This window comes from Gadus morhua, chromosome 12, assembly GCF_902167405.1.
Source record: "Gadus morhua chromosome 12, gadMor3.0, whole genome shotgun sequence".
Classification (NCBI taxonomy): Eukaryota; Metazoa; Chordata; class Actinopteri; order Gadiformes; family Gadidae; genus Gadus; species Gadus morhua.
In genome coordinates this window covers 7,288,310-7,309,272 of record NC_044059.1, presented here as the reverse complement: position 1 = coordinate 7,309,272, position 20,963 = coordinate 7,288,310, and the positions used below count along the sequence as shown (strand labels likewise).

General features: G+C 47.4%; 1 protein-coding gene across 1 annotated transcript in view; it reads left to right on the top strand.

The window, feature by feature from the left end:
* The window catches only part of adgrl2a (adhesion G protein-coupled receptor L2a), a 102,400-nt gene that overhangs the window by 48,943 nt on the left and 32,494 nt on the right, over positions 1–20,963 (top strand). Inside the window, 8 exon segments of the mRNA XM_030373090.1 lie at positions 4,923–4,937; positions 6,613–6,761; positions 6,763–6,798; positions 6,800–6,865; positions 6,867–6,920; positions 6,923–7,421; positions 20,421–20,688; positions 20,690–20,832. Of these exon segments, the coding sequence (XP_030228950.1) occupies positions 4,923–4,937; positions 6,613–6,761; positions 6,763–6,798; positions 6,800–6,865; positions 6,867–6,920; positions 6,923–7,421; positions 20,421–20,688; positions 20,690–20,832 (1,230 nt within the window).

The window sequence follows — 20,963 nt, the reverse complement described above, 5'->3', positions numbered from 1 at the left end:
CCATTGTGCTCAGTATCTTCCTCCATCTGCATCGCTCCATGAAGTTTTCATGAAATATGACCCGTTAGGAAGCCTTTGCTCCTCTTCTGTACTGCCTTTATTATTGATGTGCTCCCTGTGTTTCCTGCCGACTTTTAAAACCCAGGTTACGGGGTGGGCGTGGGTTTGGGTGTAGAGGAGAAGGGGTCGCCCGAGCGCCTCGATAAGGCGAGGGGGGTTGGGGGTGGGGTGGGGGGGGGGGGGTGTGTGAGAGGTGTTAACACATATTTTAATTACTCCCGGGTTCTTGTGCGAAGTCCACCAAGCCGGAGAAGCGCAGCTCATCTTAATGGGTAGAAAAATGCTCTCCGGTCCAGCAACAGGTGTTGAAATGTGCTGCTAACAGATGTTTCATTATGTAAGGCAAAGCCGAATAGCTTCCATATCTTTGGTCTCTCTTTCTCTCTCTCTCTCTCTCTCGCTCTCTCTCTCTCTCTCTCTCCCTCCCTCTCTCACAAGTCAACAAGCTAATATCGAATACAATGAGTTAGTATGAACGTTGTATTCTGTTCACTGGATGCCAACACAGTCCCTGCCATCCAATTTCCCCCGTGCCATCGTGTCGATTTGCCCTGCGTTCATTTGGGAAAAGAAATTGGAACAAGTACCCCCAGCTAACCTTTTGAAGCTGATTAATGCTCCCGAATTAGAATGCATTTCGAGAAGCATTATCAAAAGAAGAAAAGAAATGGGCAGGGAGACAGTGTCAAAACCGTTAATGCCAGATCCCTTACAAAAAAAGGAAACGGTGAATAAAATGGCAGGGCATAAAATATAATTCACACCACCAGCATAAGATTGAAACATGATTTGCTCCATGAGACATGTGATTTGTATTCGGCACGCATCCGTTTACACGCGTGTTCATCTGAAATTCAACCTAATGATGTGGTAGTAATTATGCACCTTTAGCCTACATCGTCATTCGTATCCTGGCCGGCCGCGATCCAGGCCACGCAGTGTGTCCCTCTGGGCTCTCCGTCTCCGTGTTTAATCAGAATACCGGAGTGGACATCATTAGCTGTTGAAACTTGTTCCAAGCTAAAAGGTTAAGCTCTCGGCGGCAACACGCACCCTGTATTTAATATAATAAGTAACCAACGATTATTATTGCATTGTGTCGTACAAAGGACTGGCAAATTGCATGTCCCTTATTTTTTAAATATTCATAGCAGGGTTGTTGCTGTTGTTTGGTTCCTCAGCTGGTTTTTGTTTCCACACACAGCTTCCCCTTCTGCCTCCTAGTGAAGTGAATTATCGACCCCATCTCCTGGTGTATTATCTCAAGCCTTAATGGTCGGATAAGCTTCAAGGTGCACTTGTGTCCAGCTCCTGCTATGTTTTGACTTATGCCTTTTTCCCCTCCCCAAGGAGACAGTCAAAAGTACCCAAGCCTGGTCCCATATAGCATTTCCCAAATAATCCCGGCTCCGGCTGGAAACGTACACTCAAACATGACATTTCAAGGAGTTTTTTTGTGACTCTCCTCCGAGGTGCAAATCACGCCATATCTGTAGCCCCATCTTTCTGCTTCTCAAGGTCCTTCATGTTCGACCAGAATAGAAGCAAGAATCCAGAATGTATCGTATCGCCACTGCCCTGGTAAGTGCTTAGTGTCCCCAACCAACCCAACCCCTCCCCCAACACCTAGTCTGAACAAACCCAGTCCAATCCGAGTTAAGTGGAAAATCCGGTCCCAGTCTTTCCCCATTCTCACCTATTTAATATGAGTGTTCCTTCCTAGTCTAAACCTGCCCAGTCCGATCCAGTCAAGTGTTAAACCTGGCCCTGGTCTTTCCCAATACATACCTGTGTAAAATGTGATGCTTGAAAAATGTCTCATTATATATTTCCCTAAACCACCCCTTTTTTATCCCACCCATAATAGCTGACATGCACTTCCCTTGTTAACATCGACCCTTGTTTAAATATGTTAACTCATATCTACTATGTTTCAGAGTATGAAGCAGCATTAACGTTAATGTCTTACTGACGAGTTGACTAGCTGAGATTTAGTACCCGGCCAAATCAATGCACATGACACAAAAACATTGATCATATGCTGAAGATCTGGTGATTAAATACGTTGCGGCGGTCCAAAAGCTTAGAATCCTGCTGGATTTGCGGGGATGCAAGGTTGTTAAGTTGTTAAGCAAGAAGAACAGTATAAATCCCCCGATAAGCTGAAGAGCCACAGCAGAGCAAAAAGCAAAGTGTCCTCATTCCAAATAAATCAAGAGATCCTGCAAAATCTCATCTTCCATGTTAGGGTTAAAAATAAAGCAGTTACGTAACACAAGTTAGATCATAAGGCAGAGTTTTTACCTTTGCTGGCCCACAAAATAATATTAAAATCATCTAGGCGGATGTGGCATGAAAAAATATAATATTATGCATCAGGACAGCTTGTGTCAACGTTTTAGTTTTTTTTTTAAACTAAGCTACGTTGTTGTAATGATAATTTAATAATAATTTATGATAATAGGAATAAATTACAAAAATAGATTGTTTAATATATATTTATATCTATTTCTTCATTTTTGTGTATACTGAGTCATATATATATATATATATATATATATATATACATATATATATACCCACAAACGTAACTCTCTGGTATAAACAATGCTGGATTCCCTAATTAAGTCTGTGGCAGACGGCAGACATCTTAGACGAGAGGGAAGCAGACAGTTGACCAGTCTAGTGACTCCCAAAACATATTAGCTCCCATTCAAAAGGATCCTGGGACCATTAGAGCAGACCGAGGGTGTGCTGTCCATTAAAAAACAAAAAAAACAAAAACAGGACTGCCTCTAAGACGCCCTTGCTTTAAAACATCATACCTCGAAAATGGTACGATGAGATGAAAATACAAGAGACAACAATAAACAAGGAAGCCCGACCACTATTGGAAAACAAGTGAAGGGTCTGGAAGGGAGGGACGACGGGATGGGTGGGCATGGCTCTAATGTCTATTTCCCTGATGCTGTTTTCTTTCTTCTCAAATTAACTTACTTGTTTTCCCTTCCTCTGTGCAATCTGCAGGAGACCGGCTATCTGACTGTCTCTCGCTGCACTGAGCCGCCCTCTGATTACCTTTTTCATTTCTCTCTTTTTCACATTTTTATTCACTTTGTCAGGTCCTCTGTCATGTGTTTTCTTTCTTTCTTTCCAGAATTCTGTCCCTCTCTCTCTCTCTCTCTCTCTCTCCTCTCTCTCTCTGTGTTCTGCCGTTCTATGTCTCTCTACCCCTCCCTCGCTCCCACCATTCTTCTCTCCCTCTCCCCTATCCCTCTCCTCTTTTATCTCACCATTGCAGCTTCTGAGAAGTCAACTGTGGTTAATTTGTTTACTTGTTCTTAGTGTTTGATCTCTTAGGTAGCTACAGCAAACACTCCACACACACACACACACACACACACACACACACACACACACACACACACACACCACACACACACACACACACACACGTACACTTCTTCACTACACACACACACACACACACACACACACATACACTTCTTCACTACACACACACACACACACACACACACACACACCACACACACACACACGTACACTTCTTCACTACACACACACACACACACACACACACACACACACACACACACACACACATACACTTCTTCACTACACACACACACACACACACACACACACACACACACACACACACACACACACACACACACACACACACACACACTTCTTCACCACACATACGGGTATCGTTCTCCATTACTATCTGCCAGCGAGGTCATGGGTCTAGAGAGTCTTTGTCTGTCGTGTTTATATGTATATCTATCTGGTTGTTGTTTGTCCTGTCTATTCAGGACATGCTACTGCTATAGGTGTTATTGTATAAATAATGAGAAGTGTCTCGTTTAATTGCAACAACAAAAGAAGCATGGTGTGAACCATTAGATGGGTAGTTGTTATTGTTATTTCCAATTTTTGTAATTATTTTCTGAGATGGAAGTATTCACAAAACACACGTTATCAAACCAACGCCTGGCTAAAGGCCTTTTATAGAGGCCCACACAATGCATGATATGTTGTACATTATGTGTACGATTCTATTGTATTTCACAATGTAGTCGAATTCGGATAATTTCAGACTAATAGGACGCAATATCAAACATAGTAAAACATTAATTAAGGACATTTGTAATTTGTCATACCTATTTTTACCCATATCTGTATTCTACTGTGATGCTAGGCTTGGTTTATAGCTGTGGGGAAATTACATTAATAATCTTAACACATTATGTTCTGCCCTCTTTGCCAGTGTCAAAGTCAAATGAACCAAGTTAGGTAAAGAGCAATTAAAATACTTATTTATTATCACTAAAGATTAAGTGAATACTAATTCAGAAAACCATGATATAAACTAAATTGCATCCCTTCAACAAATGCAATTATTGAATTTTCGCTAAATATATTATTGAAATCAAAGCTCTATTTTATAAATCGTTTTTTACTAAACTGAACTGCAGTTGTGAGTAATCACATGAACGCCGTTGCTGGAGCTAATAATGGACTAGAAACATGTATTGTCTATAAACCAAGCGCGGCATCTCTCCCCCTACCCTTGTCTAATACCTGGGGCTGTTACAGATCTGTTCTAATTTTGCAGCTTTGTTCCTTCATGGTGCACAGAAGCTTCCTGCCTTCCCTATGACTGTCTGCTGCTGCTTGTCTCTCTCCCTAACTAGGTCTCCTCCGTCTGTGTCCATGTCTCATAACACGTGTCGTCTTGTCTATGTATTCGTAGCGATGTTAATTCATAATACTCTCTTTTTTCCTCCCCCTTCCTGCACTCTCTTTTCATTCTCTTCTACCAACGCTTAAAATAGAAGTGGAACAAAAAGGTAAATAACAAGACACGATCCAAACCCTAGCTCCTTGTTTATTTATTTATTTATTTTCGTGTGGCATCTGGTTGTAAAAACTTTACCTTTTCTTCCCATGGTGGCCCCCTTCTCTCTCTCCTCGTTCCCCTCCTCATGCAAAATACCCACTGCCTTAGGAGACTTTACCCCCCCGCCCCCCCCCAGCCAAGGCCCCAGCCCCATTGTAAACTCAAAGGTCCCCCCGCCATTGTAATCTAAAAGGCCATTAACGGCCGACCAGGGGAAGGAGACTGTAGAAAGCACACATACATTCACAGCAAGGTAAAGACAAGGAGCGCACACAAGCTGCAGCCCCCGACACACACAGTAAAAAGAGTGGGCATATTGGCCGGGCTCCAATGGGGCATTTTTTTTTTCTTCTTTTTTCTTTACTCTCCTACTCCCTGGTGCTTGGCTACTCAGCCAGAATCTCATATCGCCGGGCTTTCAAACTCTCCTCCGTAGCATGCTTGGTGACAGTGTCTAATGGGCCCCGCTTTCTTGTATCCTGTTTTTTTTCCCTCTTTCTCTCTGCCTCTTTCTCTCTCTCTTTTTCAATCTCTCTCTCTTTTTCATCTCTCTCTCTTTTTCAATCTCTCTCTTCTCTCTCATCTATCTCTCTCTCTCTCTCTCTCTCTCATCTTCTCTCTCTCTCTCTCTCTCTCTCTATCTCTCTCAAATCCTCCCCCCTGGCTCCTGCACCCTCTTCTCTGCTCCCCTATCTTCTCCTCCTTCTCTTCTCCCTCCTCTATTTCTTCAACTGTTGCTTATTCCCCCCCCCCCCCCCCCCCCCCCCTCTCCCCTCCTTTGCCTCCCATTCCCCGAGGGATTCACAACCAACGCCTCAATCGCACGACACACACAAACAAAGAAAGTGCTTTAAGTTGTGTCTAAGTTGTTTTTTTAAGCCGCCGTGACATTTGCTACCCCCTTGGTAATGGCGACCTTCTCAGGTATAAGCTGTAGAAATGGGGTGGTGGCGGTGGTGGTGGTGGTGGTGATGGTGCTGTATCCATCCGAGGCTCGTCAAGCTACGCACACCACATTTGCATTGGGACCTACTCTCTCTCTCAACTGCTCTATCGTACCTCTTCTGTCTGTTGCCAAGTGAATTCCTTTAGTTGGCTGCTATTTTTTTTTCCCTTTTTTTTCTCTCTCCTGGTTTATTTGTTTACAGGACCAATTGTTCATTTGCGTTTGTTTTCTGTTCTATTCGGTTCCCCCCCTTTCACCCTTCCCTCATTTGTGTTCTGTTCCAGTCAATCAGGCAAAGCATCTTTTTTTCCTCCGGAACTCTCCTATACATATATACCTCGACATTAGCTTAACGATTTATGTATTCCTTTTGTTTCCTTACATGCATCCACTACACTCCACCATACCGCTTGTGTACATTGGCTGTAGCTGACTAGGGCCCATTTGACCACGCCTTTCCCTGGACAAACCTGTAAAACAAAAACAAGGACATTAGGAACATTATCCTAACAAAATATCTAAATCATAACATAAAACTAAAAAGCGTTTGTGCATGTTAACCCATGCCGTTTTTGTCTTTCTTTCCTTTTCTGTGTTACTCTACTCTCCCACCCCCCCCCCCCCCCCCCCCCCCCACCTCCCCTACCCATCCCACCCTACCCCTTCCACCCATCGATAGTATTTGTTTGTCCCGGGACGCTGAAAGCGGGTGGGAGACACGTCCTTTCTGTACGAAGCAGAGCCAGCAGGGCCGGAGCCTGGTGCAAAGACCCACTGCAGGCCGGCGACAAGATCTACTTCATGCCCTGGACGCCGTACCGCACGGACCACCCTCATCGAGTACTCCTCCCTGGACGACTTCCAGAAACTCGCGGCAGACGGTCACCTACAAGCTGCCTCACCGCGTGGACGGCACGGGCTTCGTGGTGTACGGACGGCGCCGTGTTCTTCAACAAGGAGCGCACGCGCAACATCGTCAAGTTCGACCCTGCGCACAGCGCATCAAGAGCGGCGAGGCCATCATCAACAACGCCAACTACCACGACACCTCGCCGTACAAGTGGGGCGGCAAGACGGACATCGACCTGGCGGTGGACGAGAACGGCCTGTGGGTCATCTACGCCACCGAGCAGAACAACGGCATGATGGTGCTCAGCCAGCTCAACCCGTACACGCTGCGCTTCGAGGCCACGTGGGAGACGGCGTACGACAAGCGCTCGGCCTCCAACGCCTTCATGGTGTGCGGCGTGCTGTACGTGGTGCGCTCCACCTACGAGGACAACGAGAGCGAGGTGAGCAAGAGCCTGATCGACTACGTTTACAACACCAAGCAGAAGCACGGGGAGTATGTGGATATCCACTTCCCCAACCAGTACCAGTATATCGCCGCTGTGGAATACAACCCCAGAGACAACCAGCTCTATGTGTGGAATAATTTTTACATCCTGAGGTACAATCTGGAGTTTGGGCCGCCCGATCCCGCGCACGGTAAGAAACTTGATACTTGATACTTTTTCTTTTTCTGTTTAAAAAAAAATTATAAGAAGTTCTCCTCTTTCCAATTTGTATGTGGTCGACGTTCGTTCGCGTCTCGAGTTCCGGCAGTGCACTGCAGAGCGGTCCCTTTGGTGGTACATCAGTGTGTCACCTTTCACAGCCGGTGGATTTAAATTTTAAATATAATACTCTAGATGGGCTGTGGCGGCTTCAAAGTGTGTGAAGGATAGGAAGGCATCTGGGGGGTTAAAACGAGAGCAGCTCAGCGGTGGTAAACAAAACCTCATAGCCAGTTACCTACCCATAAGGGATACGTGTCCGGGGGGACTGAGGGACACCCGCCCACGCTGGCCTTCCCCCAAAGTCCCCCAACGCTCAAGCCCCTGGGATTCCCGCGAGCAGAAGCTGCCTCTGAGAGACTAAGATAGAGGGCCCTAGCAAGAGGTAGCGAGAGAGCGAGAGAGAGAGCGTTATACCCTCACCTCTGGAGGGGCACATGCCTGGACAGGTACAAAGAGTAGCCTAAAGCTAGAATAGATCTCCACCACCCCAGACCCCCCCCCCCACCCCAAGGGGTACTCAAACTCTGCCAAATCTGATCAAAGAAATGCATACTTGACACTCTGAGGGTGGAAAAGCAAAAGTCGTGTCCCGGCTCAGAGTGAAAGAACAGACGGACACGAAGGGAGCGGATCTATCAACAACAACCGTTGTGTCGGGCCGACAAGTTTTTATTTTTAATTTAGCTGTCAAGGCGCGGACACGATGGCTTGTCTGCCGTAAGTCTTTACATTGGAACTATAATAACAGTAATTACGTTAATCCCCTCCCTCTCTCTCTCTGTCCCCGGTTTTCTGGGGTCTTGCAGCCAGCCTCGTGCCACAGAGGTCAAGGAACTTTTGTGCAGATTATCCGAGAGGCTTAATATTTATACATGTGTTTCCTCGCACACTTTTGTATTGATAGGGTGTCTGGCAGCCCGCACTGTGTTCAACCCAGTGGAACAGCGCACCACTTTGGCTGGTCTCTTCATGGATATGGGAACTCTGAGGCTAATTTGACAAGGAGATCTCCGTGGGTGTATGGGGGGTTTGAACACACAGACCCACCCACGTGCCCACACAACGCTCACACACCGCTCACACACACACACACAGTAGAGTGAAGGCTACTACCCATCCGCTTCCTCCATTAAAACAGTCGCACACAAAAAAAACGAAATTTTATTGGCGTGTGTGTTCCTGTGACAAAAAAAATAAAGAAAGTGACACATATCAGTACCCTGAGGCCTGCCATATTGGGGAATCTTTACACTGACATGAAAGGGAGGCAACGGTTCTCTCAACTTGACAAATGAGACACACAGGGGCTACTCCCCCCCCCCCCCTCCTCACACACACACACACACCCACTAACTCACACAAACCAACACACACACACACAACTCCAACACTAATGTGTGCTGAGGTGCAGTCGATGCGTGCCAGGGAGAATGGTCCGTGATGATCATCAGGATGTCAATAAAGTTGTCCACCCACCCAGCTGACGCTGATGTTGACACGTAAATGATGGCACTCTTTTTTCGAGCTGTCACACCGGACCACCTCCCAGAGATATCACGCTTCGGTTATGGCTGCTCCTCGCCTCGCTAAGCAATGAAATGGAGGCGAGAGGGAACATGTTTATTTGTTGAAGGCTGAGTTCTGACATTGGGGGAGTTTGACATTTAATGGTGTTTTTTTGTTTTTTCGTCCAGGGGAATCAGTTTATTCTTGTTTATTTTTTCTTTAATTCATAGTCACATTTCAGTTTTTTCCATAATTCCGAGAACATTTCTGGATAAATGGTCTTTGCCTTTAGCACAGCGGAATTTTTTATACTTTTTTTTTTTGAGAAAAAACATCCGAATTGTACCAATTTATGAATTGATTATCAAGATTACAGCAAAAGTGGATTCAGGAGGAGAAGTTAAATTAAATGTCTTATTGAATCACGCTCCGCCATCAAGGACACGCAACATACAGGCTTTTAAATATTTGTCCAAGGCTGTTTGATGTCTGTGTAGGGGGGAAGCCGCCATCTTCCTCCCTAATGTCTGTGCAGAAAAGCTCAATTTAAGACCTAGGAAACAGGAACAGTTGAATAACAACCTTGTTGCCAGGGGAGACAGAGATTGCTATGTGAATAGTGCCGGCAGAAAATATTCTTGGTTAATCTTGAACATACACACAATTTTTTTTTGTCTTCAACCGAAACAGCTGTTTCAATTGAAAGTCTATGAAACGTATGTTTATACATTATGTAAACTGGACTTTCCTAACTTTTACTTTTGTGGGGTTTATCATTAGTCAGCCACAACGGTTCCGTCCAACTCTTCAAATCTAGTCCGCCTTTATAAGCAATCGCATGAATGTGATGTTTGGACGCCGTGTTGCAGACAGTTGGGTTCTTGTCCAGTCCAATAATGTTGCTCATGTCACGGAGAAGATCAACTCCTGGGGGATTACGTTTGGGGGGCTGTCTGGGGTCATGTCCAACGACCAGCTCCAGTAGAAGAGGACAAGTTAAATAGGTCAGTAAATCCTTCTTTTGGCACTGACTAATAAAACCATCCTGCCCACAAAACCAGCAACAACCTTATAATCCACTCCTCCAAACATGGACGCATTATGCTCCCTTTCACTGAGGCCTGGAAGCACAATTGAACGAAAAAACAGTCAAACAAAATTGTTCTTGTCACAATCTGTTAAATAAGAGGACTTAATGGATGCAAGTGAGCCGTTACTTCTGAACATCTTGTTACATGCTATTGCATTTGTATGCCGCTGTTTATTTAGGGCACACGACAATCTCGAACGGGCTCCGAAGCACAGAGTAAGCATCTAAAACGGCTTTTATTTTTAAGAAAGACACGGAGAAAGATGCTATTCGCCATCCCGGCGGGCCACTCGTGTGCTCAGAACCTCTTTATTTATTTCTTGACGCAAAATTAGATTGTGAATCTTCTCCGAGAGACAAGGCCCAGGGTAGCCGTTAACACAGGCACAAACGAAGACCGGCTTTTTTTTAATTGTGCATATGTCAATACACGTGTGCAGGGCCTCAGTCTTTACTGCACCGTCAAATCGGTAATTTGCAAGAGGGAATTCTTACGAGGAAGGAACGACCCAATTGGTTAGAAATTATAAGGTGTTGTGGCATTGGCTGGGCCAATTACCTATAGGATACTGTAGGCTATGTAATGGAATAAAGCAGTGCTGCGGGCACTCTGTCTGAAGAAGGGTGCTCTCTGTCACACGTTTGTGTGGCGCATGGGTTTACATTCCCTTCCCACTGACCTAATTTAGCTGTTTTTGTTCTATAGACCTCGACGCGTATGAGAAAAACCTGGCCTCTGTTGCCTGCATGTTAGCGGGCAGGTAATTGACATGCAGTCACATAGACAGGCAAGCAGAGGAGTATAAGTAGAAGGAGTACGTAATACGAGAGTGAGACAGGCAGGTGGCCTATCGATGGAAGCATAAACAAGGATTATCGATTAGAATACAAGGCTTCCGGAATTAGACGTTTGCAGAACAAGGTTGAAGACGGGATGAATAAGACATGCAGTGACTTGACAATACCACGCAAACCCGACGGTTGTCCTCGTCCTCCATCTTTCTCTGCCCCTTCTTCCTACTCTGTCACATTCCATCTCTTTCTTTCTGTCAATGTGTCTCATCTTCATCATCGTGCGTCCCCGTCCCACTGTACGAGATCCATCGCTCGCGTTCCCTAGCTGGCGTCTCTCTGGGCTCCGCTGTCTGGCTGATGGGCATGACACCATTACCATCACCCTCCTGGTTCTCCTCCGGAAAATGAGTTCAAATGCAACCATCTACGTTGGCGTTTTGTCGTGTTGTGTTACACTATCTTCATATAAATCCTAGTTTTGGAGGGCATCCGTTGCATTGAACTAGGCGCATATGGCCTTTATGTAACATCAGCTATATGAACACGACCTATAGTTCATGTATTCTTATCTGCATCATCCATCCAATCGTTACCACGACGACATCATCGCATGCCGACATCGACGCAAAACATCTGTTCTCCGTTGCGATGCCACGCCGAAACTAAAAAAGATGATGAACCACAATCCCATCACCCCGGGGCCCTAATAACGCACACGCACGTACTGTAGTGGTATGTGCACGTATAGGGAACCTCGTTTGGCTACGTCCTCCCAACTCTTTGGAACTCGCCCCCATCCCCCACCGCCTCAACACGATGTTAGCAAGGTTCACAAAATGGCTTTGTTCCCTGCTCCCCTGCCGCCGGCTCCCTCTTCGTCTCTCGCTCTCGTCCTGTTCCACGGGTTCCCTGCCAGCGACCGCGCTCCCCCAAGTCTCGCAGGCCTGTCGCTCCCCTGCATTGGCAATGCAGCAATTAATTACCTCGCCAATCTGTGTAGATGATGGGAGGGACATGCTAATTTAATGATGGATCATCTCTCTTGCTCTTTGCTGCCGCTTCCGCCTGAGGTATCCAAAGTATTCATTTATGGCGCCGGTGGTCGTTTTACATTTTTTATTTTATTTTTTTCATGCTCTTGTGCTGTTTCGCTCAAGTTATGACCATCCTGGGGTCCAACTCTATGTCATAGTATCACCAGGAGAGCTGAACCGGAATGATAGGGCTTTCTGTAATTCATGTAGCTTTTAGTAATACCCTCAGTGCGACCTTCAACCTCCCACAACTCAGATCGCTTTCCGCGGGAATTAAATGGCGAATGTTCAACGTGTATGAGGTCAGGGGTTCACCTGCCTGCTCTGAAATCTGATCGTCTGGTTGCTGAACTGCTCGGTGCGTGCGTGTGCACGTGTGTGTTTGTGTGTGTGTGTGTGTGTGTGTGGGTGCATGAGAAATGGTAGTAGTAGTGACCAGGTTATGCTCGGGAGAGTCGAGGTCATTACGACATTACAACCCCTCGTCTGCAGGAAAGGGGGAAGAAAAAAACCACATCACCGCGACATTCTCCTGGTTCTTCAACGCCAGCGTTCGTGGCTTCCGACTCCTACCCTGAGACATTTTACAGCTGAAGTGCTACATCACGCGTGACACGTAGCACACGATCACAGCTGACAGCTACAAGTGTATAGTGCGGTATTAAACTGGGCCGTATGTGTTTCAGAATGTCACGAGCTGTGTTTTACATACGAGGGAGAGAGAGAGAGAGAGAGAGAGAGAGAGAGAGAGAGAGAGAGAGAGAGAGAGAGAGAGAGAGAGAGAGAGAGAGGGGGAGGGAGAGGGGGGAGTGGGGAAGAGAGAGAGAGGGTGAGGGAGAGTGAGGGAGAGAGAGAGAGATAGTGGGGGAGAGAGAGCGAGGAAGAGGAGAGAGAGAGAGAGAGAGAGAGAGAGAGAGAGAGAGAGAGAGAGAGAGAGAGAGAGAATGCGGGGGTTGGTTGAGATTATGGTTTGTTGGCGGAGCTGCTACTAAAGGGATCTACAGTCTCTTGTTTGATTACAGACTGACTGTGAAATGAGGCATATTAAAAGAATTATTACTTAGACTTCACAGTGGTCCCTATACAGTCTCTGACATGAGCCTGGGAGATTTATTTCACACATTCCTTCGTTGCTGTTTGTAGTAGTAATAGTGTGTGTCGGGTTTGTGTGTGTGAGTGTGTGTGTTTCTGTGTGTGTGTGTGTGTTTGTGGGTGTCTGTGCGAGCACACGCCTGTATGTGAAAGAAAGAGGGACAGATAAATAAAGGGGAATAAAAGAGTGACAGAGGCAACATATATCTGAACAACAAGTCAACTTGCTATTTGTTTTATTCGGTTGTATACTGTGCCCTCTGACATGGCCATGTTGTGGTTCCTCTGGGAAAATAGTACAACTTTTAGAAAACAGGCGTCCCTGGTTCGCCTCACATATAGATCTGCTTGGCATGGATGGCGTTCACGTTTTTACATTTCAGTCACGTACAGTACAGAGAAAAACCAAGCAAAGAAAAGGTTTCTACCCTGCCAGCTGTGAGAGCAACTCTATGATTTCGGTGTCATCTTGTAAATGCTGTTGTGTATGCACGGCTTTACATGGATGTATCTGTAAAAGAGTTGTCGAGTGTATGGGGGTATTACCGTTATATTATATGCGTGCAGGTGATTTTATTTTGAAAGCAAGACAGATAGACGGATAGAGATTGAGCGCGAGGGAGCGAGATTAAATATAAATATCCAAATAAATCAACCCGATTCTTGACTCCTTTTTTATTAATATCACCATTATTGTTTCTTGCCACGACATACGCTTCCTGAAAAGATAATGACTCAGGGGAAATTATATGAATATCACTCAGCTGTCTTCCTGTTTATTGCTGATGCTGGCCAATCACAGGCTGCATATCAATGCATGAATCACACAGGCAAACAAACAGCAAAATGAGAGTAATCCAGTTTCCGTTTGACTATTATTGTCGTATTATTGACGGATATCAAAAATATCACAAATTGCCATTCTCGGTGACACACAGGTGTGGTCGCATTTCCATTACAGATTTGTTGGAAAAACAAAATGTGTGTGAAATCCCTAAAGTGAGTGCAGTGTAAAAATAGAGATGGGCACGCAATTGAATGCAATTCTACACACCGAGAAACCTGTTCATATTAGCTATGCTAGTAACCTGTACATCATAGCTACACTAATATGATTCTTACCAGTTGTAATGATAAAAAATCTACAAAATAGTTATATTCAGAGGACGAATAACATTGAGAACATCATTGGATAATTAAGAAGCTGCGCTGACGTATTAGTATATAGATATAAGAAAAAAGGACGCTGTAAGACTTCTCCCAACACTTATTATGTCCTGCTCTCTCTAAAGCCAAGGTTGGATTCCCTGTGAGAACACTTAATACAGAACAGCTATACTCGACAGTCGAGGGAATTAAACAAACAATGAGTCTTTGGCATTAATAGCTCAATTGAAAAAAACACATGTCAGGACATGCTAGAATGCATGCTTTCGTTCACTTTTTCAGTTCGCCTTTACTCCAAATAAATAACCCCCCCCCCCCGATAAAGTTGATTGCACAAGCGTTAAGTTTACTCTCGCGCCTCTCCTGAGTGCCGCCATTAAGCATAATTTAAAAGACACACACGCTGTCGGTTCTCATCTGGCCCGGGTTGCGTGACGGTCCAGGCCTGGCACCGCCAGCCCTGTCCCGGCGGTATCGACGTACGTGAGTGATTTGTGGGGCGTGTGTTTCGGGGAGACTCCAGCGAGCCGCATCCGTGCTGTTGTATGCATCCGACAGAACACTCAAATCCCCATATCCCTATGCATTTCCACTCCTTCCTCGGTCTTGTCTTTCTCTCTCTCTCGCTCTCTCTCTCTCTCTCTCTCTCTCTCTCTCTCTCTCTCGCTCTCTCTCTCTCTCTCTCTCTCTCTCGCTCTCTCCCTTTAGCTCTCTCTCACTCTCTTACTCTCCCTTAATCTATCTTACTCTCTCTCTCGCTCTCCCTCTCTCTCTCTCTCTCTCTCTCTTTGGCTCTCTCGCTCTCCCTGGCTCTCGATCTCTCACTCTCTCTCTGATTGTCTGTAGTAAATGCCAGACCTATAACCTCAGCCGTAATAACAGAGCCCCACTAAGATATATTTAAGTGGGAAAAAAATAAAATAAAACTGTGATAGTGGTGATGGTGTTGGGGAGGGAGCTGATGTGGGGGGACAGGGACGTGGGGGGACGGGGGGGGGCAGGCACCAAATTAATAAAGAGGTTATGAATAAGTCGGTTCAGACTATTGGCTGTGCTCGGGAGGATATCTCCACTCACACTCACACACTATGACAGCTAATTGAAGGTTCCCCCTGGGCTGAGCACTGGAGAGACATATTAATCGAGTACCCTGCCCCGGTTTCCCTGTTCAGCCCGGCCTCCCGGTGAGATTGGCTTGCCCTGCCATAATCAAAAGAAAATTGCGCCGGTAGGGGTGTACTAGGGGCCTTGCACATATGTTAGCGGAATAGAGTGGCTGTATAGATAGATATAAATATATATAATCTTTTTTGGGGTCTTTTTTTCTTATTCATTCCATTCCCTGTTCGTCTGTATGGCGAGTGATAGCCAACCTAATCCCTGCTTCTACGCCTACATACTGTACAGCGCATATTCACACACATGGATAGACGTATAACCGATATATAAATACATATATTTATATACCTATCTGTACCTATAGGATAATTCGTCCCGGTTCTTTCGTTTTCATTGAATGTACTTCAACCGGGCTATGGGGCAGAGGTAATGGGATTAGGGTAGCACTGGATTACGGATTATGGGATGGACACATGGCCAGAGCTACTGGTCAGAGGGAGGTTGTTTTGAATACACAAATATCCCCGTGTCCTGTATTGATGTTAGCCCTTGTTTTTCTCTCTACATACATTAAATAGGATTAGTTTCCATTATAGACATAAACATGAAATGAGCCTTCCCAATTGGATTATTCTATCAGTTTGACTTAACTCCCCTCTTGCCCCCTCAAACACACATACACACACACACACACACACACAAACAAACACAACACACACACACCACACACACAACACACACACACACACACACCCACACACTAGTACGTTATGGTGTTCACCCCTGATGACGACCATTAGCATGACTGTACACATTGAGAACAATGATGCGGCGCGGTTAGCTAGCAGGCTTATAGCTTTGCATGGCTCTCCCTGCCGCCACACAGACAGACACTGTAACACGAGCAAATACTAATTCCCTCTGACTCGACTCTCTCCTCACCCCTTCCGCCCTTCACTGAAAAAGTCTATTCTATTCTTAAAGTCAGTCTATTACGGGGCCCAAAATCAATCCAGGGCTCCAGCTAAAAACCTATACGTCTCTCTCTCCCCAGCTCTCTCTCTTAATGGAAGGCTAAATAAAAGACAAGCCATTAACCCTATCAAGAGTAACACCCAGGTATCTGTCGGTTACCTTTACAGCTACAGTTGAGCAGAGAGGGAGACGCGTTGGAGCACAGTGTGTAAAATAAAACCGTTTACAACGGTTTACTAATTAGCGTTTTAGCCAACGCATTCATCCCAAGCGACTTCGCAGTGCGTCTCGGGTCGGTTCTCCTGTCCTATCTGTGGAGCAGGTAGGACATGTTCCGGGTCTGTCTCAAGGCCGCCTACACGTCGACGTCGGGGGTTCGAACCAGGAACGGCCCCACCCCGAAACACTCGGAGAGGATGTAACTGTACATTATAACACAATTAGAGGCACGGAGTGCAGCCTTTCAAAGGGAGAGAGAGAGCCATTACAAAGGGGCTCGCCCCGTGAGTTATAGGGCTGTGGAAGGGATGTGGTTGTTAGTGAACATGCGGAAGGAATGCGCGTGGATTACAGCAGACGCCTCGTTTGATTTATCGTGTGTGCTTGTGAGCCCCTTGTCTTAAATCATGCTGTCTCAGGGAAATTCATTTTCATTTAATTTCTGTCTGGATTCCTTTACCCCCACCCATGGAGACTAGGATTAATCATCATCATCATCATCTTTCAAACTTTTTTGGGGGGGAAATAGGAAACCTATGTGGAGCCCCACCATATCCTGGGAATGTTTTTCTTTGCTTTCTTTCTCGTTTTTTTTTTTTGTAAGGGGGGGTTTAATGTGCCGTGGAGCCCGGATCACAGAAGCAAAAGACAGCAACGATAATAATTTACACACATGTGTTGACGCACATTCGTTCTGTGAGACAGCGGTAAACGAGACACACATGCTGCTCGGACGCCCGCTCTTAATGTGCAGAGAGTGGAAACGGACCGTGGCTTTCATCTCGGCCTCTCTCTCTCTCTCTCTCTCTCTCTCTCTCTCTCTCTCTCTCTCTCTCTCTCTCTCTCTCTCTCTCTCTTCCTCTCTCTCTCTCTCTCTCTCTCTCTCTTCCTCCTCCCTCCCTCTCTCTCTCTCTCTCTCTCTTCTCTCTCTCCTCTCTCTCTCTCTCTCTCTCCCTCTCCCTCTCCCTCTCTCTCTCTCTCTCTCTCTCTCTCTCTCTCCGTCATTTTTCTCCCCGCCTCCGTCTCTCTCTCTGTCTCTTGTTGAGCGTTTTCAGATCAGTGGTCAGCTGAAAAATAAGGTGATAGTGAATGGGCCTTTATGGAGGAGGAAGAGGGTGGTGTGTGGTGGTGGTGGTGGTGGTGGTGGCGGTGTGGTGGCGGTGGCGGTGATAGTGATGGTCATGCTGGGTGGGGGTGGGTGTAGAAAATGGAGACCTGCATTCCTCCCTACCTGGCTAAACGGTTGGGGTGTGGGAAGGGGGGTGGGAGGGGGATTGGGAGGGGGGGGAGGGGGGGAGGCGGGGCCGGAGGCTGCCGCAAGGACACTAAGCACAGGTTGTCTTTCAGCCAGAGCTGACGTGGGGGTGGTGTGGCCGCGTCGGGGTGGAGGGAGCGAGGGGAGGGCCGGGGGGGGGGGGGGGGGGGCTAGAACGGGAACAGAGGAGCACAATGGAAGGGTTTTGGGGCAAAAGAAAAAGGAAAAGGAAAATAAATAGAAATAGATCAATACAATGATAATAAAAAAAAGGAAGAAGAGGCTGCAGACTGTATCTGGCTTCGCCTCAGTGTCTAACACACGCCACTCTGCCCGGCGCGCTGTCTCAGTGGGCTGTGTGTCTGTGTGCACTGGTGAACTTTCTCTTGCGAGTCAGTGTTTGTGTGTGTGCCCGCGTGAATGAGTGGGTGTGTGTGTGGGGGTTGCGCATTGGCGTGAATGTGTTTGTATGTGCGTGCCCATGTGGTGTGTGTGTGTGTGTGTGTGTGTGTGTGTGTTTGTGTTTGTGTGTGCGCGTGTTTGTCTACTTTGTGTAGCCGCGCGGTGTGCGTTTCGGCAGCTTTTGTCTGGAAGCTCGGTAGCTCCGAGACAACCCACCACCAGGGGCCACAACACACACAGTCGTCTCCCAGTCAATAGAGCCCTAATTCACCACAGGTAGCGTGGGGGCCCGGCCCTTAAAGGCTGTTCTCCACCTCCAGCTCCTCACATCCACCCTCCACACCACAGGGTCTGGGCCCGGGCTTTTTGCACCAAAGCCCGGGGCAGGGGGGGGGGGGGGGGGGGGTGTTGAGGGTGTTAACGGTTGCTATCAGCCAGGCCCATTATCCAATGGAAGCAATAGATACAGCAGCAGTGGCCGCCGCCTGTTGTCTGGCGAGCTTTGCGCCCACCCCCCACCCCCCACCCCCCCACCCTCTCCCGTCCTCCATTCCCCCCTCTCCGATTGGCCAGGAGACAGAAGCTGTCTTCCCTGTCCCTCCACTCGTCATCGCTCTCCCTGGGTTCCTCTGTCATCGGTTTGTTTGCGTGCATGCTTTCCGTTTCCTCTCTCTGTCTGTCTGCCTCTGTCTGTCTCTCACTCTCCATTTGTCCGTCTGTCTACCTTCTCTGTAAGCTACTCCCTCTCTCTCTGTCTGTCTGTTTTTCTCTCTCTGTCTGTCTCTCTTTCTCTATCAGACCCCCCTGCCTTATCTCTCCGCATTGGCAATCCCCCCCATCACTCTGTGACTCCCTTTTCCTCCTACCCCTCTCTTTATCTCTGTCATCCCCTCCTCTCTCTCTGTTTATTTATCTCTCCCCTCTCTATCTCTCTCTCTGTATCTCTGTATCTTCTCTCCCTCTCTCTCTCTCCTCTCTCTCTCTCTCTCTCTCTCTCTCTCCTCTCTCTCTCTCTCTCTGACAATCCCAGCAGTGCTTGACTTCTGAGGGTGGCTGTGCACGACTCAAGCAGTGCACAAACGGCACGGCTGCACATTTTTCTACATGCTCTACGGGCGGCCTAATGGGTGAAATCAAAGTGCTCAAACGCGATTAGATGCAGTACACATGTTGCATTACAATCATAGCCGCTTTGAATCCTGTGGAGGCCTTTTTCCTCCTTTCGATTTTATTTTTGCATATTTTTCATCACAAACAACATTCATAGCTCTGGCTCACCTGAAGCATGCTGGAGCAGATTACCATCGAACTGTCGAGTATTTATCAAGTTTTAACACGGGGGGGAGAAAAAATAACAATCCCTTACGTTTAGCTTTTCCCTGAAAAGTAATCACAGGCAGGGCTACCAATGGCAACACCTCGCAGTGCTGTGTGAAAAATGTCCTCCCTTAGTTTTCCCCTTAGGGCTTATGTTAAATGTATGGAGTGTACTATTTTCTCTCTGTCTCACTCCCTGCCGCCAGACTGAAGCCTATGTATTTGCCCGGGGCTCTGCGTGAGCTACAGTTCACCTGTTTCGTCGCAGGTATAGCGAAGGGAAGGAGCAGGGGAGAACGAATGTTCAGCTCCCACCGATATACACATGCAGGGCGACTTGTTTTCCACTGAAATTCAATCTTTTCTGCCACGCCGGCTCCCAGGCGGCGAGGCCTGCCGGCCAGGAGCGTGTTGACTGTAATTATTGTTGTTGTCTTGTTTCGCGATACGGACCGACAGATAGCTAGCTGCCGTGAATAAAGAAAAAACATCACCGGTAGTCCAGGGCCAGAGTGAGCAGCAAGTGTTGTTCCTTGCCTGCGTCAAGCCCCTTCAGAAACGTGGTTAATCGGATGTGTTTATATGTTTATCTAAATGTAATTGTCTATTGGTTGTCTTTATTGGGTCTTTCTCTAAATGTATTTGGGTCTTGTTATTCCTCTCAGTGTATTTGGGTCTTTCTCTAAATGTGTTTGAATAACGTTTGTGGCCACAAATGACAAAGTTACCACATAATGGTATCTGTTGAATCATTAGTCCCCCTCATTGGCAGTGCTTCACACACAGTGCATTCAAGCACTGTCAAGTCCCACATAATCATTAACATCCCTTTCTCTCTTCCATGTCCCTCCCTGGTGTGTTTCTCTCTCTTCTTCTCTTCTCTTTCTCTCTCTCCTCTCTCTCTCTCCTTTCTCTCTCTCTCTCCCCTCTCTCTCCTCCCCCCCCTGCCGGCTATAGCTCCGCCCCAATCAGACATCACCATGGCGCCAGCAGCGGCGCTGAGGACTACCACCAGCTCCGCGACGACCGCGGTGCACCGGGGCGGCGGCGGCGGCAACAACAACAACCACACGGGCGGCGGCGGCGGCAACAGCGGCGGGGGCGGCAGCGGCGGTACCGCCAGCGCCTCCACCACGGCCCCGCCCCCCGGGAGGCCGGCAGGGGAGCGGCGGCCAAGCCCCCCTCCTGCCTCCTCCCCCGCCTCCTGCCGCCGCCGCGCCCGCCGCCGCCCCGCCCACCCCCTCCCCCCGCCCCGGAGTCCTACCCCTCCTGGAGCGCTTCTGCGACGCCCGGGAGCGGCGGGAGATCGTGTGGCCCCAGACCCAGAGGGGCATGGCGGTGGAGAGGCCCTGCCCCAAGGGGACCCGAGGTGAGCACAACACGGGCTCCAGGAAAACACGCGCGCGCACTGAGAGCGCCGAAGCCCGGTGACATAACACGACACACACACACACACACACACACACACACACAGACACACACACACACAGAGGAATGCAC